Source organism: Trachurus trachurus, assembly GCF_905171665.1.
Source record: "Trachurus trachurus genome assembly, chromosome: 16".
NCBI lineage: Eukaryota > Metazoa > Chordata > Actinopteri > Carangiformes > Carangidae > Trachurus > Trachurus trachurus.
In genome coordinates, this window is record NC_139902.1 from 4,077,738 (window position 1) to 4,103,935 (window position 26,198).

Below are 26,198 nucleotides of genomic sequence, written 5' to 3' on the forward strand. Positions count from 1 at the left end.
GGTAGCTAGCAGATGAACGAGGAAGAGGTAGCAGAGATACTAACAGTGCTAGCGAAGGGTGGGGAGGCAGGAGTGGTTTGGGTTAAGACTTCACATTAAAAACAACCTCATTTGGACTAATTATTCAAAGTGTGTCGACGGTGGACAAGGTGCAAGACGATGCTGTTTTAGTATCAGGAGAAAGTGGTGAAGTTTTCATTTGAACTCAACATGCGCGTGAAACTTGAAGACTTTCATCAATGGTGAATGAATGCAGCTAATTCAAGTCAGACGTTCATAGGAACTGAACTATTCATATCAAATAGGATGTTTCTTTTATTATATATATGTGTGTTAAGGCTGAAAACATTGAACCTGTCTCCAGGTCCTTTAGTGGCTGCTGTGGTTCTTTTTACTACATCGCCCAGTCCCTTGCAGCAGTCCAGGAGCTTTTGACTGTTTCACAACAGATCGGATCGTCCTTAAAGCCATTAGAAGTTTGAAGGACGATTGTGATTACAATGTTGGAAATTTGTTTGACCATTTGATTTGTAAACAACTGGAAAATTCCAGAACAGCAACTGTTTCCAGTGTCCATCGTTTTCAAAGTCTTTGACTCTGCTGCTCAGGAATGCTGTGCGAGTAAAGGACAGCTACTAAATGGTTCAGATTAATAGATTAGTCAGCTTCTGCTGCTTTTTCCAGGGGCTGAGTACAGTTCCACTTGCATTAACTGACAAGTCAACGTGAAATCTAGACGATTATCAGGAAAATACCCCAAATATCCATCTTTAAATCTCAGCATTTTATGCTTTTCTGAGATATCATTGAACAAATCCCAAGTGTTGGATTCCCGGAAATAGATTCTCCAATATTTTCTGACATTAAATTGGCTAAACTTGTTATTCACACTGATAACTTCCAATGATTATTTATCTATTGTCACTATACATTAATCTTTTGATTCCTTGATCAATCACAGAATCTAACCACTTAATGTCAGGAAATAGTGAAAGATGAGACAAAGGAAGCCAGCAAACATTCCTATTTGAGATGTTAGAAACTGTTACAGACTGTTTGGCATTGTTTTCGGAACAATGACTTAAAACCACCAAATAAAAGAGTTCCAGATTAACTTTCTACTCGATCACTAAGAAACGTTCAGTGGTTGCTCCCCTTGTTTGCGTACTTTTCTTTTTTTAATCTAATGCAACAGGACAAAGGACTATAGTGTGAAATCATAATTGCTTCTCATTGGCAGCCCAGTGTTTTTCAGTGTACGGACCACAGACAGGTTGATACACAGGAATGAGGCTATTGCTAAGATAAGTTTTTACCGTGGCTAAAAAAGAAGCAAAGACGTCAGTGCGCGAAGACGCGAGTGAGTGGGAGTTTGGGGTTAGCGAGGTAGGCAGCACAAGGCGTTAGGAGAATTTTGAGCAGAGGTGGCAGTAGGGAAGGGGGGGGGGGGGGGGTTATTCGCTACAGTATCAGCACCTAAAAACATCTACAAGCCCACCACGCTGATCGAGAGCGTTGTTTGTGTTCTGATGTTTCAGTCGAGCCGCATCACAGCGTCTCCCTCTCTGTAAAGGCTGTGTGAAGGTCAGCAGGAGATTACATGTATGTGCATGTTTATGTAAGTGTTGTGTGTGTGTGTGGTTGTCCAGTGCTTTGTGGCAGGGTCTGGCCAAGTCGGTGTGTGCACGCAGCCTCCAGTGTGAGCCTCAGCTTAGTTTACGTTTCTGTGTGTGTGTGAGATACAGTGCTGCGACTGATGACAGGAGGTGTGAATGATGGTGTGTTTATCAGTCTGACCCTCCTCTGACCCAGTATGTGAGTGAACTCTGGCGTCGTCGGATCAGAGACTTCAACATTAATGCTTCTTATCAATAAGTCCAAGGAAAAGAGACAAAACCAGCCGCGCGCTGCACGTATTGACCTCCTATCTTACTGCTCTGTGATAACAGAGCTACGCTGCTGCTGGAAAAGTATCCTCAGCTGAAAATAGTCCCAACACATGCCCCATTTCTTGCTGAGTGAATGTTTACCTCAGTTAATATAGAGGGTAAGTATGGTGTATTTATATTTTTAAATCCACTTTAAAAGCCACTTTCTGCCCAAAGTTACAAATCTGCCCCTCCCTGTGCAGCAAATTGCAATTTCCTCATCCTTTAAATCAAAGATGGCAGCCAGCTGAGTAGGAAGCATTATTGGATGACGCCATCTTGGTTTGGGTTCAGCAGTAGAGACGTGAATCAAACTCCTATCTGTAAATGTTTTGGACATTTCTCTAACTTAATTTAAACATTAATAATTTACATGCGATACAAAACGTGGTCAGAGGAGGCGTCACCATCAAACACACCTCTATCGTGAACACACACACATTCGCAGACACACACGCACGCAAAGAATTACAGTGTATCGTTTCGAGAGGAGCGAGAGGTAGATACTCGACATGACAATAGCGAGGACAGGCTGCCCCCCCTCCTTCTTCTTCTTTATGTCGTTATGTTTGAATCAGCTGTGTGTTATGTGTTACAGCTCAGGTTGCTTAGAGCACACACACACACACACACACACACACACACACACACACACACAGACCCCTGCACGTCTTGCCGGCCGTCTGGTCACACTAGCTCCCCCCAGTGTTTGGCTTGGAGAAGGAGGTACCAGACAAGGAGAGGTGCGTGTGTGCATTTGAAAGACGGGAGGGGGGGTTACAGTGTCGTTTAAAACAGCATTGAAAAGAGGAAGAGGTCGAGACAGACTGAGGTTTGTTTTATCTGTTCTGTCTCTGTTTTGTTTTCTGTACAGTCTCATTCTCTCCAGCCTCCATCTGGCCCGACAGAGCAGAAAACAGTGTTTATTACTACACGACCGTCGCCGCTGTGCCCTGAGAGGAAGTCTGGATGTGTGTGAGAGAAAAAAATTGGGTTACCCTTGCCACTTAACCCTGAGTGTGTGAGTGTGTGTTTGTGTGTGTCCTGTGATGATGTTTATGGTCGCTTTGAGTGTTGAGGACAAAAGATCGAGCCAGTAGCAAAGGCCATCAAAGAGGGGGGGCTGAGTTTCAAAGACAGAGTTAGTTTTGTGTGTGTGTGTGTGTGTATGCGCGTGTGCTTTTGCTTATGTTTGTGTGCGTGTGTGTGTGTAGGTCTTAGTTGTCAGCCACTCGTCCACTCGGGGGCGCTGGAGGGCCCACAGGAACTGCAGGCACGGCCTCAGGCTGTGCAGGTGCTGGACCAGGGTCTGGAGAGAGAGAGAGAGATGCTGGTTTCAGAGCAGATAGAAACAGGTTTGAGGGTAAATGAGACTTGACAGTGGGTCTGAGGATGGGGGGGGGGGGGGGGGGGGGGGGGTCGGTGCTGCCGGGTAAATGCAAAGGCTCATGAAATGTTTAACAAGAAACCAAAGTATTCCTGCTTCACCAAATAATGTCTACCTTTTCAGACTTATGTAATGTTTGCATTTCAACATCTCATATTACCTGTGCAAATATTAAAAATGCAACACTGTGTTGTATGAAAGTGAAGCTTCAACTTCAGCTTGTTGTTATAGGAACAGATTTGAACCACAGGCAACAATTTGTCTCACATTATATTCAAGTTCAAAGGAATAAAAGCAGAGAGAGAAAACCCTGATTTAACATCCGTGATGCTCAGATGATCAGGACTGAATCGGGTTCTCATTCCTACAGAAAAATACAGAGCAACTAACACCCACTCAATGTTCTCTGATCTGTCTGCCGAGCTGTCAAACTATCGACTGTAAGTGCTGAAAAACTTCTGCTAATGGCAATCCAAGAATATAAAACTGGAAAACGTTGTCTCAAAATAAGTTTTATCTCTCAATACTGTTCTCAAAGCACAGGTAGAGACACAGCACCTGTTAAAAAAAATAGATCTATGGGAAAAGAGGGTTCAAATCTTTACCTTATTGGAAACAATGTGTTTGTGCTACTACCATATGTTTGTTATAGTTTGGCTGTAGACACGACAACACAGGAGAAATCAATGTCATCTGCATGCATGGTGTGTGATGTGATGCTAATAAGCAGCAATGAGCCAAACATTTAGCTGTTGCTGACATTCAAAGTAAATACCAGCTGGCAGCTGCCGGGTCAACGCAGTATTTGGATTCCCAGAAACCTTTATTTTTCCTCTTAGGTTGTTTGTGATGTAAACACTGGATTCTAGAAACAGACCCACTGTTTTTTAAGGTTTGGGTGAATTAAATGGTGAACTCAGCACAAAAAACAACAACTGATCACCGAAGGTTTATACATATAAACACACACATAACTCAAACACGATGAGACAGAGTGGCACGAGGCGATTTCTACTCACACATGCCGTTGGGAGCTCCAGGATGGCGTGGGGGCATCATGGGAGGCATGCCGCCAGGCGGGGGGCCGGCAGAGGGCGGGCCGGGTATCATACGCCCAGGAATGGGCTGGCCCGGTCCCATTGGTCCTGCAGTGGAGAGAGTAGAGAGGGAACCCATCAGACCTTTATCTGGTGGAGACAATGGGAGGAGGAGTGGAGGTGTTCAGTCAGGAGCTCAGTCAATTTGGAAAAATTAAGACAGAATTTGATAAAACAATTGCAACATGATCTGATCATCACAACTAAAATCACAGATAAGTCAATGGTTAGTTTAAAAAAAATGTAATGATAAACTGTCAACCAATTTTTAAATGTGCACATTTCCTTCAGATAAATCCTAGTTTTACTTGATTTACTTTTGCAAAATTAGCCATCTGTTAAAGGGATAGTTCAACATTTTGGTAAATTGGCCCATTACCAAAATCCCTATAGTCATAGCAGTAGGTTCATTACCATTAATTGTCGGTGCGTGCTATTTTTAGAACGGTGGAGCAGAGCTGTGAGCTGCTCAGATCTACTAATGGAATTTCTTGGTTTCCCTCATCAAACTCATCAAATTCATCAAATACACAATCCAACAACTCCAAAACGCTCTGGTGGAAAAGTTGTGACCTGCACATTCACCACGCTATGAGATAATAACGGAACGTTACGAGACAGAGTTGTTTTCGAGGCAAATGCAGAGACTGCTTGCTGAAAAACTGCCCCCGACGGGAACACGCATCACCGGTTTTGCATGAATTTCCCTCGAAAACAACTCTGTCTCGTAACGCTCCTATATCATAGAGCGTTTTGGAGTTGTTGGATTGTGTATTTTGATGAGTTTGATGAGGGAAACCAAGAAATCCCATTAGCCTCCGTAGCGCAGCTCTGAGCAGCTCACGGCTCTGCTCCGCCGTTCTAAAAACAGCTTGCACCAGCAATTGAAGGTAACGAACCTAATGCTATTACTATAGGGATTATGGCAATGGACCATTTGCCAAAATGTTGAACTATCCCTTTAACAGAGGACAAATTATGCAAAAGTATTTTTTAAAATAATGTTCATGTCTTTTCTTTGTGCCTCCCTCTGTCCACACTTGCTGTGTGCGTCCCTCACCTGTCTGTCCTGGGTGGTGTGGGCCCATGGGGTGGTGACCCATTGGCGGGAAGCCAGGGTGCATGGCGGCAACGGGTGGTGGCCCTCCGTGGTGGTGTGGCTGCGGTCCTCCGTGGTGGGGCGGGGGTCCTCCTGGATGCATGCCTGGCTGAGGTGGCCCGGAGTGGGGTCCGGATCCAGGGGCCTGTCCCTCTCCTTGGGCCCTGGCGGCTGCTGCTGCAGCAGCGGCGGCGGCAGCTTGCTGCTCCATCTGCTGCCTGGCCTTCATCTCGGCGTATTTGAGCTGCTCCATGTGGAAGGCCTGACGCTCGGTCAGCAGCTGCTGCCGCTGAAGCTCCAACTGCAGGAAGACAATGGAACAAGGATCAACAACGAGTGGCATCATGGACTGGTGGGTGAGCGCAGGCATTTTGGCCACACTGAAGCTGAAAGCGGCCTACATTCATCTAGGGCTGCACCTAACGATTATTTTCATTATCGATTAATCTGTCGATTATTTAAACAATTAATCGATTAGTTGTTTGGCCAATAAAATGTAAAAAAATGTCTGTGTTTTTCAAAGCACAAGATGACGTCCTCAAATGTCTTGTTTTGTCCACAAACTCAAAGAGAGATATTCAGTTTATTGTCATAAAGGAAAAAAGAAACCAGAAATATTCACATTTAAGAAGCTGAAATCAGAGAATTTGGATCATCAAACAGGCTTTATCACATTTCCATTGGCCAACTTATCTTCTGTGATAATAGGAGTCGGACTACTTATTTTTTCACCTTTAAACTGTCAAGTCTTAGAGTCTTAGAAATAATATGTAATATATAATAATATTCTGTCAAATGTGGTTCAATGTATTTGCAAAGACAAAATGCTGCTGCTGCTGCCCTCAGCTGCTGCCTAAGATCTTATGAGACTGAATAATTTACAATCTGTTGGCAGTTTATTAGGAACACCAAGTTAATGTAGTCCAATACAACAGACCTGCAATAAATCCTACCATTGTGAAGGTTATTATGTTTAGTTTTTATTGAAATTTGGCAGCCTGTATAATCCACAGAGCCACTGCCAACCATCTCCAGTGTCTTGTATTAGAGCAGCAGAGGGCTGCGAGGTGGAACTCTCAAAACGTCAGGACAAAGAGGTGTTTACATCTTTCTCTGCTCTGTGACAATCTTCTTCAAGAGGACAGCGCAGTAGGTTTGTACACTTCAGTGGCTGTGGGAGAAAGAGCATGCACGGCCTGCGTAAAACTGTCTTGTGTCTCTTTGTTGTTCTGTGTGGAGCTGTGAATTTTCTTTAGCCGCTCAGTGTTTTACAGCCTATGGCAGCAGCAGCGGTGGTTTGGTGTCTCTCCAGTCTTCAGAAAGCTTATGTAAACCGGAGTCCTTTTCATGCACTATTTACAGCTGTGAAACTGGGCTACGCTCCCGATGCCTCCGCTGTGAAAACACAATTTTACACTCTCAGTCGCGTCTCCGGGGATTGTCCGGGTGCAGGACACGCACACACAGCTGAGGGCTTTTCATTTGCCCTGTGGAGGCAGGTAACAATTTCACTTGCCTACAAGTGCTTCGCTCTGGAAAATCTTTTATTTGCAATTCGGTCCCCTCACAAAGATGCAACTCTGTGTCTCCTATTCGGTCTGTGTGGAGGATTTGGATGGAGAGGGGAAACAACTTGTTTACATGCCAACACTGGCCCATGAACTCCAAATATTTACTGACCACTTACTTCAACATAGCCACCACAGAAGGACGACTGTGTGCCACGGTTCTGCTCATTCCAAAAACCTCTATTTTAAATCACCACTTTTCTTGTCATCTACATCATTTTGTTGTTGAGTTTAAGATAATTTGACAAAAACGTTTTTAAAACATTTTTGTCATTGTGATTTACACCTGCCACCTTTGTGTTAAAAATCATCATCAACAGACACTGAGGATATACACACTATAGGATTAATGAGTGTTTCAGTAAATCTGAGTGAGGACTTTATGATAATTACATCAAATTAAAAACAGACTGAGAAGTGCAAGTGTGTAGGTTGTTAATGTGTTATGTTCAGTCTTTCACATATTTAAAGTCACACTTCAGAGAGTGTGATTTCAAGATGCAGGATGAGCTTAAGTCAACAGACCACCTCCATTATTAATAACCACAGCTGAGAGCCCTCACTGAGCGCCGGAGGAATATGAGTGCATGCAATAATTAATACCGTGCCATCACTCCTGGTTGTGCAGGGCCATTGCAAAAACATGGGCGCTTAAGTCGTTTCCAGACCTGCTCACCGTATATCTGGCTTTGCCAAAAAAGTGCAATGGTCTGGACCGACGCAATTGAACTAACGGACTTTCCTGGTGTGAAAATGCCTTCAATCTCAAGTTGGACACACAGAGAGCATGTTGTGGTTTTGACTTACAGCCTCTTTCTCTCGGTCCATGATGGTCTCCAGCTCCTCGAAGTGCCTCAGCTTGATCTCCAGCTTCTTCATCTGGGTCTCCACCAGCAGAGCCACCAGGGACTTGATCTTTCTCTCCTCCACTGCTGCCAAGTGCTAAAATAGATAGGAGGTAGTTTTAGTAGATGATACTGTTATGATACAGAAAAGTGAACTTTGTGACGGACACACACACATAATGCCAAGTCAGCAAGTTTGATTTCCCAGTCTCACCTTGGCTTTGGTGGCAGCAGATGCTAGAGCAGCTGCAGCCGCCGTGGCGATGTTTCCCTCTCCAATGTCATGCTCCAGCTTCTTCCTCTTGTCCTCTCCCTCCTCCGAAGCTGCCTTCTCCTCCTTGTCCTTCTCCTGCTCTGAGGACGATGTCTCCATAGCCTCCTCCTTGTCTTTGTCTGGTGGTGACAGGGTCAGACATTTAGCAACTGTGTTTTTCTGATTACCTTTGACAGATTTGGCAGTAAAGTGGACTGTTGATTGGATATTAGCAAGTTGATGACACCGTCTTGACTTCCTGGCAAAGAGATAATAAACCAAGCAGACTTTGTGGGGGTTACCTGCTGGAGATGACTTGGCCTCCCCTGCTTCCTCCGTCTCCTCCTCACGCTCCGATGTCTCTGATCCCTCCTTTTTCACCTTTTCCGTGGTCTCCGTCTTGTCGCTCTTTTCTGCAGACTCGCTGGGCTTCTCTGCCTCGTCCTTTAGCTCGGCCTGAAGGATTAAGACAAAACAACAATTAGTGACCAATGCCTGTGTCAGACAACACAAGTCTGACATGTAGATCTGACTTGAAACAAGTGGAAACTGAGTGTTGCAAGATGCTCAAAGCGAGGAAATAAAAATAAAACAAAACATGTTGTAGACTTTGTAAAACATAAATAAGAAATGAATTGAATAAGAAAATGACTTATTTTTACACATGACCTACCAACAACTGAAAAGGAAGATAAAAGGCTGTGATGGCTCAGGGCAAGTGGAATAATAGATCCTGTCAAGACCCTACTTAACTTTTGGGAACAATCACTGTGATTTGGACAAAGTGTCTAACACTGGTTAATGGATGCTAATGAGGAGGCCATCAACCAGGGAGCCGGCCCAGCAGAGCGGGGACAATGTGAATGTTTGAAAGTGCCATTAAATTCTCCCCCTGGGCCTTTCCAAGCCAAGAGACAAAGACCAAATGTAGAGGAGTGGAAAAATTAAACACTAGGTGGGAGAGAGAACTGTGTTGAAGAGATACGCTGTCGGCCCACGCAGAGATGGTTGGTATAGACACGGGATTTGGAAGTAATTTCTGTTATTATTTAAGTGAGATCCTATTCATAACACTTACTCATTACAATAAATGTTGACATTTTGAGGTAAACTGTCTTCCATCTCCATTTAAGTGTTCATGTGACCTTTAATGCTTCAGTTCCAAGAAAATATTTCCATACTTATACAAATATTCACTATTTTTCTATGTCAACAAGTCCTAAAAAAGTTGGACCTTCTGTGTATCCAAAGCCAAAAACTGTGATTATTCTGTGCCATGGCGCTCCACTGTGAAAACACGTATTGTGCACAGTGTAGCTCATGGTGTGTTAGTGTCTCTGTAAATGTTATAAAGAGAACAGTCTAGACCTGCTCTATATGAAAACTAATTTGACATCTGAGAACCACACTCGTGCTAGGGGACCTGTCGCTTCATTAGCATGAACACACACACTGGAGTTTGTTTTGACAGTCCTGCTGCTCGAAATACTGCTAGAAAACAGTGTAGTGTATTAATCTACACCTGGTGCCCAACAACAGGGCAGTGTTACTGCTGTTTGACGAAGGTTTGCTAAAAAAGACTTGTTTGAGGAACTTGTTTTTTTTTATATTTGTGACCCGTGCTGATAGATTTACTGTCATGAAAATGGTTGGAGTTTTGTGGTACACTATGTGGATGTAAATTTCATCCTGCCTTGCCTTTTTCATTTACCCTTAATCCTAAATTAAAACAAGTGAAACAAAACACAGGTATAAAAAGGAGCTGTCAGATCCTGCAGGACACATGAAGACAGAAAAGATGGTCTTACCTTATCGGCCTGCTGGGAGTCTGTGTCGGTATCCATCTTCTCTGGTTCTGTGGTTTCTGCAAGTGAATAGTGTGATGACAAGTTAGCATTATGTCACAGTGATAAAATGAAGTCGCACGGACAGACATTCGTTCTTTATGCTTCCAAAAACACATGAACATGGGTAAGAAACAAGTACAAGTAAGACAGCCTACATGAATGTCTAATCATCATACATGGATTACACAACAAATCCATCATGTTCACCACTTGTGACACATCTAGAACAGGAGGAGGTGACACTGACCTATCACCCTGATTTTTTAATAAAACGCATTTGTTGATTCTCTCAGTCAAAAACAAACTAACAAGTTTTTTGGGGGAAAGGACTTCTGAAGAGGAAATTAAGGTCAAAAGCATTTTAAGTGAACAGGCCCTCAGGGATGGGTGTGAAGAGTGCACCCACACTCACGAAATGACCACACACACACACACGTGATTGGCTGAATACATGTGTATAGTTGAGTGTTAAACTGTGTCATGAGTGCACTTGAGCGTGCGCTAGAGGTTCAGCTATTGACCGTGTGACGTGTGTGTTGGTCGGTCGAGGCAATGGGAGCATTAAAGCATATTGATTGCGGCCGTGGCTCTAGAGAGCATCAATTCAGGTGTGATAAATGATTGCTATTGTGTGTGTGTGTGTGACTGAGTGAGTGTATGTTGGGTAGGGATCAAAGAGACGCAGAGAGATGTTTCAAGAAAGCACAGAGTGAAATAGAAAGAGAGAAAAAGAGATGAGCACATGGTGGAGTGGGATGACCCAGTTTTCTGCTCCCCCCTCCTCTCGCTCTCCTGCCCCATCTGCCACCGATGATTTAATCCACTGGTTACCACGGCAGTATGCCCGCTCGCTCGCACAACACTGATATTTTCTGTACTGCTGCTCACCCCTCTGCTGGTCAAAAATGACATGTTTGTTGTTTTCAAATGTGACACACTGAGCGTCACTGCCACACATTCAGGTGACAATTAAAGGGAAAAACCAAGAACGCTTGTTTCAGAGGTGATGATACAACTCCTCTTGGTTCTTTCTATCACTCACACAGTCAACAATAATATGCCATCGGGTTTGCCTCTCCCAGCCCAAAAGCTTACTGACGCTATTGCTGCCATGTGCTGCCCTCCAGTGGATGCAGATATCACACCAGAGGAAAACATCGAACCTCCTGAGAGAAGGATCAAGTTATAAACCTACAACCGCCTCTCTTCTTCCCAGTTTCACACTTCCATTCACTGGCTATTGATTATTATTCCCAGGCTGATCACAGGAGCTTATATAAACAGGATCATGTCAGTGTAACCTCATTCTGTTGTAGATGCTCCAGATTCTCCACCTCGTTGCACTGCTCACCTGTCTTTTCTGGCTCCTCTGGGGCGGTGCCAGCGATGCCGCTGCTCTCCAGGCCGAAGGCGGGGTCAACCTTTCCGGTGCTTCTGGCTGCCTCCTGCACCTTCTTCACGTGAGCCTCCACCAGCTCAGCCGGGACCTCCTCACGAACACGGGAAAACTCCTCTGTAGACAGAGAGGTGTTTTACATTACATTTAAGAGACAGAGTGAAAAGGAGAGGGCCTCATGTTTATTCTATTATCTAAAATATGTCACAACAGATAAACTGGAGCATTTTTTCTCTTAAGAATTCTTGTAGGTTTAAGCTTTTTTAGTTGATGGCAATATTGTTTTAAATTTATCGCCTGTCTATTGTCTGTTTATCTGTTGATCTAGGGGACAAACTACTACACACAACTGCAGTTACAGGAATGAAGTTACACTTAAAGCAGATATCAGTGGAATGTTTTTGTTAATATAAGTCCTAAATAGTCCTATTTTCCGTCAGCAATCACTTACATGAAGTATTTCAGCCTAAACACGAGTCTCTCCGTCACTCTGCTCTGCTGTAACCCGAGGAGAAAATTTTCCTTGTGGGATACAAGTGTTATCCAATGAGGAGAGAGAACGGCATGAAGGGCTGTGTGTGCAGCCAAGGGATGCGCGTGAATGTGGTGACGTAGCACGAGGACCAATTGATGCCTGACAAGGGCGGGGGCTGCTAACTCATGGTGCGTTCAAAGAAACTCGTACTTTGTGTTTTTCCTTCCTGTGAAGTCATACCAGTTCGATCTGGTACGAGTTCACGGGTCGGAAGTTACGAGTGGCCGTTATAGGGAACTTTCACAGACAACAGGATGGTAAAAACACGAGCTACGGGTTACCTGGAACGCTACCAAGTCGTAGTTGTGACTTGAAGCTGTAACTTACGGTTTCAAAAGCCTGCCTTGAACGCAGCATTAGCCGAAACGGCCGTGAAGCTGATATCTGCTTTAACTGAAGGACTACAAAAAAACATTTTCTTTTCAAAGATAGATCAAAAACATATATTAAGTGTAGGCACTGACATATTTCTGATTACCCAGCAAAAACATTTGATACATTTCTGTAGAAATGATCATACAGTGATAGTTAAACTTGATTGCAGAACTTATGGACACATTTCAAAGATGTGATGGAGTTTGAGTCTCCTCCCCTCAGTTCTTACCTAAAGCTGCCTTGGCAGCAGCAGATGCCACTCTGGGGTCGACCACAGAGGCCAGGAAGGCCACTGTGCTCATGACGGGGTTTCCAGACTGGCTGAAGGGTATGGGCTGGTAGGCCAGGGGGCCCAGAGTGGTCTCGGTGTTCTCCAAATACGGATCCTCGATGGGCAGTCGCAGGAAGTGCAGGATGCACTCGTCCTGGGTGCGCGAGCCGACGTGCTCCGACACTTTGTTCCAGTCATCTTTGAACATCTCCAGGGCCTGGAAGAAGACGAGGGGAGTGAGTATACAAGCTTTTTACAAAAGCAACTGTGGAGTGGGACGACCGAGGCACAGACTGAGGGGTTGTAAGATAGTGTGGTGGCAAAAATGTGTTCTCTTTGTTCAATGAAGAATTAAAAAGAAAAGTTTCACACTTTCTTTCTTGAGTTTTAATAAACATTCATTCAGTCAGAAAGTGACTGGATGGAGGGAGAGGAGGAAGATTATAATAATGTGGAGTGGGGGTAGTTCAAAAGTAGGAGGGCAGAAAAAAAAGGAGAGATTTATAAAAATCAGCAAGTGATGGGAAGAGTGTGGTTTTCAGTGGCCAGCAGCAGTAGACTCACCTCTAGCAGCAGTAGAGTTTCCTGCTCAGTCCATTCCCTGGTGGAGGTGACTGCTTTACCCTGTGGGGAGCCAAAAACAAATTTTATGTGACTTTATTTTACAGGATAGCCCCTTGAGATGTGCCATCTCATTTTCGAGGGGGTCATCACAGAGAAATATGCAATAAGTGTCATGTTAGTAGAATAATGAAGAGGATAAGGGCGCGCAGGTCATGAGATCAGCTGACCTTTTGGCTTTTCTTGTACAGGTCGGTGCGAAGGCCAAAGTTCTGAAGGTCGATGGCTTTGTCTTTGCCTTTGTCTGCAAAGTTGGGCATTTGCTGTGGAGGAGGAATCTGGAGAGAAGAAAAAACAACACATGAAGCAACAATGTTTACATACCGTAGATGACCATTTAGTAGCCCGGGCGTTTAATATGCTAAATCGACTTGGACCCCAGGCGTTTATAAGAACCAGGCGCGTATTTGCAACAGGCTACAATTTATTTTTGCAATGAGCAGCACCAGACCATCATGCAAAGAACAAGGAGCTCACCATAGGACCACTGGAACAAAACTACTTTTTCCCCAGACGCATCTTTATTGACATCAGACAATAAATAAAAAGACAGTTTGTCTGTGTTACCGCGACACAGGGAGCTGATCAGAGCATGTGTGTTATGAATGATAACGGAAGGGGGGGTCGATCGCGGTAATTTCAACACTGTACATTAGCGCATTTATATCCCTATATCCCTCAGTCTAGCGCGCCTGTGTTTGTGTGTCTGTGTGTGTGTGTGTGCGCGCCTGCATGCGAGAGCGAGAGGAGGGGCTGACTGACAGAAGAGGTGAGAGCCGGTGAAGCGCTGTTAAAAAAAAACTTTTGTTTTCTGTGCAAGACTATGGTAAACACTTAATCGCCCGGGCGTTTAATTGAACCGGCGTTTATTAAGCCAAATGAGGTCGGACCCCGGCGGCTATTAGAGCACAGGCGCGTATTTGCACGCGGGCGATTATTTGGTCATCTACGGTAGTTCTTTTTAGTGCAATTAACAGGCCTCTGTGTTATTTTTTCATTGTGTTTCAAACGACCATATTTTTGTCTGTGGGTCTAGCATTACACTTTTGTTCATGTACATCGATTATTTCCATTCCTGTTCTTCATTTCCCTCTTAGGCTGTGTTCAGACAAACAACAGCACCTCTGCATATACTGTATATGTTTCCATTGTGCAACTGTGAAATCTTGTCTTATAGTTGTACAAGAAGTGTTTTACACACTCACACTGGTCATCCTGGATAATGCTCCCTGAAACAATGCACATTGACATTTTTCTCACTTAAAAGGGTTCAAGGTGTTTAAGTCATCCCTACCGGTGGAGGTCGGTGGTTCAAGGGCATGAGGCCAGAGGGTGTGTCGGCCAGCACAGTGAAGTGGGGTGTAGGTGGGGGGCCCATGGGCAACGGGCGACTCTCGGAATCCACCTGGTAGTTCACTAAACCCCACTGCTCCAAGAAAGCATGAACCCTAGAAGCAGAGAGCAGAGTCAGCTTATTTGTTTTTACTTCCCTTTGAGCATGTTATACAGTTTTGATCTATTCCATTACACCATGCCACATGCTCATGGGTCTCAGCTCACCTCATGATGGCACAGACATCTCCTGTCAGGTTCCTGCGACAGGAGGTGGAGGTGAGATACTCCTGGGGGTTGAGGCGGTACGTGTCGATCATGAAGTTGCGGTAGGCCAAATATCTGTTAAGAGCCACAAAGGGATCAGCGAGACACGAAAGGCATCACTGGAGGTCAGAAGCAACATGTTTTACAAAAACTTGTCTGGTAGTTTAGCCTCTATGTCTATGTAAACTCACATCTCTGGAGTTTTGGACTTGTTCTTCCCATTGAAGAACTCAGGTAAGGCTCTTCTCTCAATCTCATGGATGCTGGAGGGAGGAAAGCAAATGACCATCAGTGGTTTTAAATCAAAGGACAAACACCACAATGACTTTCTTATTCAATCAGGGATTAACAAGGCCTCCCTTTTATCTCAACTGCCTTACCAGTTGTAGTCAAACCAAGCAGCATAGCTGGGGATGATGATGTGGTGAGTCTGCTCAGTCACATTGTCTTCACCAGCGTCGATCAGCCGGTTGATTTCAGCTTTGCCCTGCTCTTCATCGTCCTAATAGAGACAGAGTCCGACGGGTCAGCGTGATTTAGGTGTTGTGTGAGTTAATTATGAACGTGTAAGGCCAAGTTTCATGGTTCTCTGAAATGGAAATGTATCCGGTGCAAGTTCTTGAAAGCTTCTCAGCATCAAGACTCAAGTCAAACGGACCTGGATCAGTATGTTATTCGTGACAACCTCTAACACTACATTGATGATACTGTCGAACGACAAAATCTCTGTTCCCCCTTTTTTTTTTAAAAAAGGAAGAGAAAGTAAAATCAAGCATATTAGCAAAACTGTTATCTTTAAAACACATTTCACAGAATCCCTGCAAACCTTCAAAAACCTTTCTCTTGATCCATTTCCATGATAAAAAGTACAATTCAGGAGGAGGTGGCTTTGGTTTAGGGGGGGTGTATATATGTGTTTATATTTCTGCAAACAAGCCATTGGGAGTTTTCAGAAATATTACTAGTAAGTTAATCCAATAAAAACATAAATTTTACTTTTTGTTCATGCTTGGTCATCTCTAATTTTCACTGAATATTCATTGTTCAGTGCACTGTAAAGGTTCAAGTGACTTGTCTATTCTAATTATTGATAGTATTTCTTGTATAGTTAGTATTATAATTTAGGTTGGATTTTATTATTTGTGCTCTGTTGCTTTGTAACTTTGTTTTGAAAAGTGTCATTTAAATGAAGTTTTGATTACTATTATACATTACTCTAACTCTATCTGATGACAGACAGCCTGAAGTGGGGACATGTTTTTATATTGCTACAAATTGGTTGCATTATGTTTTGGAATTTACAGTGATTGACCACATCACATGGACTGTAATAACTTATTAGCATCTATTAGTGCAATGTAAACCCTTTCCTCTTTCTTCTCATACAGCACTTGGACTGAGTCAGTCATCTTACCTTTCCTCCAGACAGCACAGAGTCGTCCTCCATGTCATCTGAAGAAATAAAAACTGATTTCAGTGGAGATATATCACACTGCAGTATGACTGATATTTGAAGGTCACACAATTCATACACAGCGACATGGATAACTCACAGGTCACAGATACATACCCAAGTCGGCCACATTCCCTCCTTTCACTGGGGTATTTTCACTGTCTTTCTTTGAACTGGCTGTATAGAGAGGCAAAGAGAAAGAGACACATCAGGGTACAAGGAATGAGGAAAAAAAATTCAAAGAGGGTTCAATTCAGCTGTGGGCATGAAGGCATTAACCAGCACCTCTTTGCAAAAGAGGACACTAAAATAGATTGAGTGTGTGCGTCTGTTGGGATGAAAATGGAGGAGATTTTTCTAAAAGTGGGCCATCGCAGATGGGACTTGGTCTACAGACGGCATCTTTAGTAAGGATTCTGCATTTGATTTCACAGGGAGGAGGGAGAATACAGATCAGGCTCAATTCATTTCTGGTTGTTTCAAATCACATCCTCGAGCTGTTTTCCCACTTTTGTTACTGGAGCATGGTGTGTGTGTGTGTGTCCAAGGATTTTTCTTGCTGCTCAAGGGCACAACACCACAAAGGGAATTGGATAAAAGCCACCAGAGGATTCAGACTTAAAACTCAATTATTACAATGATCTGACACAGGAGCACCAATTATAAATATCTTGAATGAACACAAACAAACAACTAAAGGTGCGTTCACACCGGAGCTTTTATTTTTGTCGCTGTCGCTCGTATCGCTCCGAAGAAAACGCTCCGTCGCTCAGCTGCAGCCGCTCGTCAATTTGGCACAGAGCCACAGACTCGCATTTTCTCTTTGATGATGTCATGCCCACTGCCATGTGTCTCTATTTACACTGGCACCACCGCGATTACGGCAGCCAATCAGCGCTGAGCGACTGATGGCCGGAGAGTTGGCATTTCTCATCTCGAGCGATGGGAGCGACTTGAGCAAAAAAACGCTCTGACGCTCCGTCGCTGTCGCTCCGAGCCCCAGCGTTTTTTCACCTGGGCGATAAAACGCTCCATCGCTCGTTTGCATTCACTTAACATGTAAACTCGTCGCTCGTTCGAAAAACAAAAGGTCCGGTGTGAACGCAGCTTAAGCTGACTGATCGATATCTACACTTGCTAAAAAAGTGATGATGATGAGATGAGATTCATGAAACAAAACTGTATCCTCGCATGTTTATAAATGTAGACCATGATGAAATGTGGTTTCAGTCTTCAGACTGATGAAATATAAACAATTTACTCTCTTAATTGTGTACTGATGTGGAGCTGGCTGCTGCTTCATGGCATCCCACACATTATGGACTACTCACAATAACATTTATGTTCGACCTGTCGACAAACAAGCTGTACTCAACTGTCTACATGTAAGTCCTGGGATTGTATGTGAATTTTTTTTTTTCTTCTCATATGTCATTTCTTCTGGTTGGGAACATTTGGATAAAAACCTAAGACAGTGAAAGAAAGTTATTTATGGGCATCACATTACTTGGGGAACTGTGCAAGTCTGCTCGCTTTTCTGCTGTCTGGTTACGCTCCTCTCGCCCATGTGCATTTGTTTACAACGAAGCTGGCGAAAAATCAATAAATGGAGCAGTGGATAACGTTACATAACATAAATGACGTTACCACGTGTGTGTTTGTGCAGTCTTAACCATCAGGAAAACAAAAGATTACAGGTTACGGAGCGCGTTTGTGTCGCAAAGTGCAGAGACGAGAGCTGGGACACCGGGGCGGTGGCCAGGTACTACACTGATGTTGCAAGGTTGGTTTTCAGCCGTGAGACGCCAGGTGAAGACAGAGAGCCTCCATTCTCACTCGTAACAAGTCACAAGTCATGTAGTTAACAATCACAATTACTCCGGAGCTTTTTAATTAAGGTAAAAATGTAGCATAGCCACGGGAGAAATCCTGCTTAGTTCCTCTTTAACTTGGTAGTTACTAGGACCAGAATCATACCTTATTTTCCATAAGCTCTGCAGATTGTCTCCGTCTTCTAAATATGTCTTCTCAAGTAAAAATATGTTGCGTTTTTTTAGTTCTGCCAAGTGATCATAATCAGTGTGAAGTACTGTGGGCAATATGATAATTTGACTTGGTTCAGTGGAATGCCTCGATTTCCACCATAAACAGTGGAACTGGTTTTTGATTTTTGTTCAGATAAACACATTAAAGAAGATTTTCTGCCAAAGCAGAAACACAATAGAACAAAGAAATCTTATTTTTATGGGGAACACAATCCAGCTCCAAAGATGACAGAGTAGCTCACTATACTTATCTAGACGGCAGATAAGGTGCACATCCAACTCCAGCTAAATACCAGTGCAGGACAAAGAACAGCATGAACTGTCTGCACAATAAACTTTTTGAAGTTCTGCAAAATGCACTCATGTAATGCTGTGAATAGATTTGTCTAAATTAATGTGATTCAGTATGGCTTTAAACCAAAGCGCAGGTGGCCACACATACCGTTCTTGGACATGCTTCCCTCCTCCATGCTGGCACCAGCTGATGAGTCATCCATGTCCTTGGTCATGTCCTCCTCTGTGTCCTCCTCTTCACCTCTGTGGCCCCGTCGCTTCCAGTGAGGCCCGGGGTTCCTAAAAAACAAAGAGTGAAGCTATAAATCACATCATGCCACAGCCCAAATTATCCTGCTGCTGGAAACACTAACACACCAAAAGCCTAAAAATTAGCTACTGAAACATCCAGCGATGCTTCCTTAAAGGGATAGTTCAACATTGGCAAATTGGCCCATGGCCATAATCTCTATAGTCATAGCATAACGTTTGATACCTTCAATTGTCGGTGCAAGTTATTTTTAGATCGGCGGAGCAGAGTTCCAACAACTCCAAAATGCTCTTTTGGACAGAGTTGTTTTCCTAAAACTATAGGGATTATGGCAATGGGCCAATTTGCCAAAATGTTGAACTATCCCTTTAAAACAAGAGTACTAGCGTTTCAAGAAACTGCTGAGCTTTCCTAAAAATGTCGACAAAAAACAAAACAAAAACATGAACATGTTAAGATTTGTATGTAAATCTCAAAGCTCACTGACACAAATTTGTGGCACCTCAAACATTTCCTTAATTTTATAACGTTATTTCTTTGCTCAGCCTCTTACAGTAAAACAAATATTGAAGTTTGGTCTCTTTACCCCTTCTTTCCTCCCTTCTTGCGGGACTCGACGGGAGTGCTGGGCGGCGAGGGCGAGCGCCTCCTCTTCTTCCCCGCGGAGTTGGCCTTGCGCTCCTTGCGATCGGGTGTACGGGAAGACTGATCAGACAAACCCCGTGCAGCGCATGGAGCGAGGGATGGAGGATGAGAGAAAGAGCCGCAGAATGAGAGGATGGAACGGTTGCACACACAAGGAGGGGGAAGCGCTGGGAGAACAACGGTGGGGAGGGAGGGGGGAGGATGCCGTGGTGGTGGAGGAGGTGATCAGGGTTCCTGTGTACTATCCTCTTTCAAACAACCCTTCACTTCAGGGTTTGTTCATTGTGATGAAATATTCACCTGCTAGCAGTTGTCTTTAGCAGATGAGTTTAACTAGTAAATAGTTTCATTTTAAAGGCCACAGTTCACCAAAAGTGAGTAAAACATCACATTTGATTCAGTTGCTGTTCATTTTGATTATCTGACATTAATTAGAAGCAATTAAATATCTGCATGGCAAAAATAAATATTAATGTTTACTCTTCAAGTGCCATTTATGTATGCAAATCATATTGCCATAAGTCATTTGTGTCAAATGTATTTCAGGCTACTTGTCTAATTTTTACATTCTGATAAATACTCAAAATGTACTTTCCAAGCATTGACAGAAACCCTGAAATATATCAGGAGACAAAGAGAGAGGAAAGGCTTGGAAAGGATGGGCAACAAACAGACAGAGGCAAGACCAAGACGAAGGAGGACGACGACAACAAGTACAGTCCAGAGGGCAAAGCCACACAAACCTGCAGCAAATACACTCATACTCATGCTCTCGTTCTAATTTTGTCACTCGGAGAACTCCCATCAGCAGCTCTCCAGTTCAGTAGAGAAACACTGCATTTGACTGGTTTTATGTTTTTGAGTTATGACAAGTTAAACTTGACATAACTCAAAATATATCTTTGAGTTTGGTTTCAAATTGTACCATAGCACCAGGATTGTCTGGTGGAAGTTCTCAAGAAAGACAAAACAGAAACCCTCTAGAAATGGTGTCAAACTCACACACTCACACAAGCACAATACCAACCTCTTCCTCCTTGGGGAAGATCCTCTGTCGGAAGCTGACGGGCTTCTTGTTCTCGTCTACCTCGTAGTCTTCCTCGTTCATCCACTCGTTGAAGGCGTCTGTGTCTAAAACCCACTTGGCATGGACCTGACGGAGAGAGGGAATGACACAGAGGTTGTTCACGGCGTCTGAGTTGCAGTGCGCTACTCGTTTATTAACTGCAGTTTATCCTACAGGAATATAATCATCCCTTTACACTGCTGCCCTGATTCTCCTTCATCATTTCCCAGTGGAACTGACTCACTGTTGCACGATAAAAACCTCAGGAGGAGCGCAGCTATTTTGTGACAATAGCAGCAAAATAATAGGAGTCATTTGACTTTTCTTTTCTTCTAATCTTCTTGTGATCATTTTGTATTTGTTATGTGGGAGCATAAGCAATACCCCTGCTCCATAAAAATGCCTTTCGGTGCTCTGCAAAATCAAAATATTTCTCACTTCATGAATTATAATGAAGTCCTCTGCAACAAGACTTCCTAGCCACAACCAGGATGTCCTGTGTAACCTGCTCCACTTAAGGGACTTGAATAAATAAAAAAAAGGACAGTCTGACTCCACACTGGGTGCTCGTTCATTTCTTTCAATACCAAACACTATTTTTAAAACTGTGGGCCGTTAAACTTATTTCAGTTCAGCTCTGCTTGTGCTCACCTTCCAGGGTCTGTCAGTGCTCGGAGGATCCTCCACGTCTCCGTCCACCTCGTTGACCGATACCCAGGTATCATAGCTGACAGGACAACAACAGCCATGACTTAGTGATTACATCAATGAAACATGACACTGTATGAAGCGCAAGGGTATGTGGAGGAGCCCCAAAATACTAATGGATAAGGCCACGACGAAGGCCACAGATTTTTTGTTTTTAGGTATAAAAGGGCTCATATTTCAGCAAAACCATCAGTACTGGTTCTATCGATCTTAAAATATGGTTTTAAAAGAAAAATCAGTGATTTAAAATGTGGATAAGAACAATTGGAGTGCAAGTATATACAAGGTATAAACAGGTAAAAGGCTCACCTGTCTGGGGAGAGACCCCAGTGCACCAGCACCTGTTTGTCTTTCCTCATAACAGGACGAAGCCATTCCTCTGCAACACAGACAAACCATTGCTGACATGTGTACACATACAGGCACACTAACCCACAGGCTTTACAACGTACAGAGTATTTTGTAGAAAAATGGTAATTTTCCTAACATATGATGCAAGTGGTAACAGACTTGATGTGTAAGTTACAGACAATTCAACCGTACCTTCCTCTTGTTGGGTGGGTGAAGGGTAAATGTGGTGGGTGGCCTTTGACTTGTCATCGGTGATGGAGCCCTGGGGGGGACAGAGGGGAAAAAATAATAACAAACAACTGAAGAGAGAGATACAACAGAGTTTGTCATTAGAAATCACTTGACTGACAAAGCTCCCCGTTTGATAGTGTGTTGTGTTGGAGCTTACCTGGTGCCTTTTGATGATGTCTTTGAGCTTACTGGCCTGTTTCTGCTCGATGTCCGATGACAGGAAGACGGTGGGTCGAGTCAAGCAGTTATTCTGGAAGGACAGAAAGATTAAGCTAAAATATCAGAAACAGCATCAAGCATACAAGCTGGGGGGAAATAATATGTGAACACAAACATCTAAACTAGAAATACTGTGTGTGTGGACAATATAGGTCATACCTGGACCAAGTTCTTCTCTACATTCAAGAACATTTCCACGTTCCTGTCCATCCGTGAAGGATTCTGCAGGTCAAACCGACGCCTGGGGACAGAGGACAGAAAACAGTTAGTTTCAGTTTTCAATTCAGGGGGAATTTAAGTTACCAAGACCTTTCACTGGTCGTTTGTCAAATCTCACAAATCAGCATACAAAAATACAAATCCCCAGATATTTATGATTTAAGGAGCTCAGGCGAAACATACTGTATCACTGAAAGACTGGAAGGAAAGATGTGAGAATAACTGGAAAGTCTACATACAATTCTATTTTCTTTTCCCCCAATATTTTCAAAGTTCAGTAACTGCAACATGTCTCCAGATTAATGAGTAATTGTGTTATAATCACATTAGTTCAAACAGGATCCCATGAGCAACCTCAGTTAGCATGTAAAGCCAATGTGACAGTTGTTTACTAATTAACTTCTTCAGATTTTCATTTTTATGGGTTTAATATATTATTACATCTGCTACCTTCACCCATCTCATACCACACCTACATCAAAAAGGATTTTAACACATCAATTTCTCAAGAAATACAAATTTTATTATAAGGGACCCCGTGAATTTCCGAGTCTGATCAACATGATTGAACTCACCAGCCCTGCTCACTCTTGAACTTGTAGACAGACCCCAAGATGTGACAGAGAGCACCCGCGGACTTGAAATCCAGGAAACATTTGGCCTGAAACAGAAGAAGAAGAAACAGAATATGACATATCTGCATTAACGGTGATTGCCTGTGTTACAAAGCACATATGATATGTTTGTGTTGTGTGTGTTGTGCTTACAGGTAGCTTGGTAAGAGCAGGATTGTTGACCCTGCGTCCAAATGCGTCTTCCTGGAACTGCAGCAGCTGGATAACCAGACCCGCCAGGGACTTACTGGATGGGGAGTCATTCTGGACATACTGGGAGCAGACAGAGATAAAGGCATTCATTGAGAGAGAATGATAAATAATTTCCCCTACTATTATAAGACTTGGGCGCAACCCAGTGTCCAAGCCAAATGAATGGGAAATATGAAAAAAAAGGTCTACCCCCACTTCCTTTATGTGGCAATTTCTCCAATCAGATTTCAATATTCTGTAATTCTCAAGCACACATCTGGGCAGCCGTCTGCTGCAGGCACTTCCAGTTTTGCTGATTGAGGAGTGAGAGTGACTGAATCTGAGGTGAGTTATAAATCTGAGATCTTGATTTTTCTATCAACAAAAACATTTGTTCAACATTCTAGAAACATTAATTGAGTTCCACCTAAGGACGACCACCAGCCACCCCGGCCGACACACCACCAAAGCCCTCTGACAACCCAAATGGGGGAAAGGATACCTTCAACTAGGACTATTAATAGGGTTGCAGCTATCAATTATTTTCATTAGGTTAATGTGTTAATTGGTTTTAATGTCTTATATGTAAAATGCCAGAAAACAGTCAAAGTTCCCATTATAACATCCACCATGTCATCAAATCCTCATATTTAAGAAGCTGAAAACAGCATACAACCCTGTTCAAGAAGTAAATAAATAAACAATTTAAGTACAAACATTATTCCCACTTTGTTATTCATCAATTCACTATTGTTTGCATTTTCAAATGATCCATCGGGTACTAAAAAAAACTTTTCAAAACAATGACAGATAAAATCTGGAAATTTAAGTCACATAAATGACTGTCTTACTAACATACACCATCATAATTTCATAGAAAAGGTGAGGAAAATTTGAAGCGGACACCTAAATGTGTGTTTTTCTTGTAGCACACCAGAGGCTGTGAGGTACCCTGGATGTTGTGTATGCCTGAGAAGAGTCCAGCCTAGCGATTATGGGTCTTTTATTTACCAAATCTCAAGCAAACATTCACTTTTTTTCTGTTCTTGATTTAATGTTCACTCCCTCTGTAGCAAAGACGAACACTGTTTCACAAGAAGACAACGTTGGAGTCTATTTACAACAAAGGCAGTGTCAACCACATCATGGAGTCGCGCCTCTCGCCTTAAACACGCCCAATTTAACTGCACTAGGTACAGTGATTGGATATAAACAAACTAATGCCGAGCATGTGGGTTAGCAATGCAAGCATGTTTATTCCACATATGCTTATGTTTCAAACATGTAGCCTTGGCTCCACACATGCGTCTACGATCCTTGATCGGTTAAATTACATTGAAACTGATTAATCTATGTTTTCTTCAGTTGATCCCACTCAAGCCGGGGGTTTGAATGAAAACATGAAGAGACAGGTGGACCACTCTTTGTTTGGCTAACCGAGTGGGCGACTGCAGCCTGCACAACACAGCCCGGTGTAGGTACTGCTGTGTTGACAAAACTCAACACTGCTTCTTCTCCAGCAGGAAATGTATCTGCTCTGATTAAAAACACGCACAGTGTGCTGATTATTATTTTCTGACTAGAAGGTCATTTGAGCGGGAATAAAAAGACATGCTAGTTCTTATCTGGCTAACACGGTGAGATGTTAAACTGCATGTAGTCCCGTGACCAACATTTAGGTTGGCTACTCGCGCCATTAGCGGTGCTACTAAATGCTGTGAACTAAGGAATAAGGCAAGTGTGCGTTTAAAAGTTGCAATACCCATCTACAGTTCCTCTGCAAGCATTTATCTCCGAGTGTGTTGATGATAAACGTTACCGAGCGGACGGTTAGCCGGCTAGCTCCAAGCTAGCTTAGTGATGAACACCTTGGCTCCGGTGTAATGACAGGCTGCCTACTTAGCGGCGTGTTTGGGACATTTACATCGAGCGCGTTGAAGCTGCAACTCACAACCACCGTAAAAGTTTGTATAATAAGCTTTACTCTTCGCCAAAGTTGTTTTGGTTTAGCCGCAGCTGGCGAGCATAGCAGCGCTCCATTGTGCCAGCGAGACTCAGGCCTTCATAGAAATCAATGGAGGAGCGGAGCAGCTAGCTCACCTTCTTGTAGTGCTTTCCGATCCAGAGCCGCACCGTTTCCAGTTGGGATATCGTGTCGGAACTTTCCCAGAATTTAGTTGACGGACCGCCGTCCTTTTTTCGTCCCACTGCGGTCCCGCCACCGACCGGGCCGGTGGCCGGTCCGCCTGAGCCCGTTCCGCCTGCCGTTGTCGCCGCCGTCGCCATTGTGTTTTGTTCACTGCGTTGTCTTTCTCCTCCGCGGCGTCGCTCACCGTGCAAGTTTTCGAATGATATTGCGCAGCCGCAAACGGACTGAGACTTTTCAGGTCTCGCGAGTCTCAATATCAGATGGGTTATGGGAAATGGAGGCCCTTGTTCGTGGAAAGCGCCATTGTAATGGTAACCGTTTGGTGCTTTTACATTATATTCTTGAAAATCTAACAAAATAGTTAAACTCAAAATGCGCGTAGACCATCTTGACAACTAATATCATATTGATTTAGTCTCCAGTCATATATTTAATTGTTTTTATGGATTTCTTGTTTGCTTTGCTTTGGCAGACACATAGCCTAAATAAAAGTAGTGGTGTAGGGCTACTAATGAATGAATGAATAAATAAATAATAAATTAAACTAACTAAAACTATTTAACTTTTTACTCAACTGTAGGCGTACAGTTGAGTAAAAATATGTAGTTGGTGTTGATCAGAGTTTGCTATGTATTTTTTCCACATCTTGCAACAATAAAGAATTAGCTACATTTTCTGTCATTTTTGTGTCTGGCTCAAGATGGCTCCATCCCTTGGTGACACATTTGCAGCTTTGTTTGTTGCTCATGTTTCTCTGTCGTGCCTGTTCGGCTGTGAACAGATTTCAACTTTTGCAGCAGAAAGCCGACGCTTCCTGAGGGAGAGAGTTTGGACCTCTGTCTGTCTGAGGCCAGGAGGTGGAGCAGGTTTACACCATTCCCTCTGCTGAGGTTGACAACAACATCTGTGTCATCAAAAAGGGATCACCAGTCAGTGGGCTG

At 43.4% G+C, this 26,198-nt stretch overlaps 1 protein-coding gene across 2 annotated transcripts; it reads right to left on the bottom strand.

Moving 5' to 3' along the window:
• Positions 1 to 1,168: 1,168 nt before the first annotated feature.
• On the bottom strand, positions 1,169 to 25,394 carry smarcc1a (SWI/SNF related BAF chromatin remodeling complex subunit C1a; the record flags this gene model as incomplete). 2 transcript variants are annotated; one of them, XM_083989781.1, is made up of 28 exons in its annotated part: positions 1,169 to 3,237; positions 4,335 to 4,460; positions 5,473 to 5,812; positions 7,887 to 8,021; positions 8,139 to 8,317; positions 8,480 to 8,633; positions 9,986 to 10,041; positions 11,376 to 11,537; positions 12,560 to 12,818; positions 13,166 to 13,225; positions 13,393 to 13,500; positions 14,517 to 14,670; positions 14,783 to 14,896; positions 15,013 to 15,084; positions 15,202 to 15,323; positions 16,236 to 16,273; positions 16,392 to 16,451; positions 18,762 to 18,892; positions 19,450 to 19,568; positions 20,536 to 20,661; positions 21,226 to 21,301; positions 21,592 to 21,661; positions 21,826 to 21,895; positions 22,022 to 22,114; positions 22,243 to 22,324; positions 22,878 to 22,963; positions 23,070 to 23,189; positions 25,209 to 25,394. In XM_083989781.1, 28 exons carry the CDS (start codon positions 25,392 to 25,394, stop codon positions 3,146 to 3,148), a joined length of 3,390 nt encoding a protein of 1,129 aa, XP_083845907.1. In that variant the 3' UTR covers positions 1,169 to 3,145. The 2 variants fall into 2 exon arrangements, with proteins under 2 accessions (XP_083845907.1, XP_083845906.1); XM_083989780.1 differs by having other exon boundaries at positions 4,335 to 4,502.
• Positions 25,395 to 26,198: the final 804 nt, after the last annotated feature.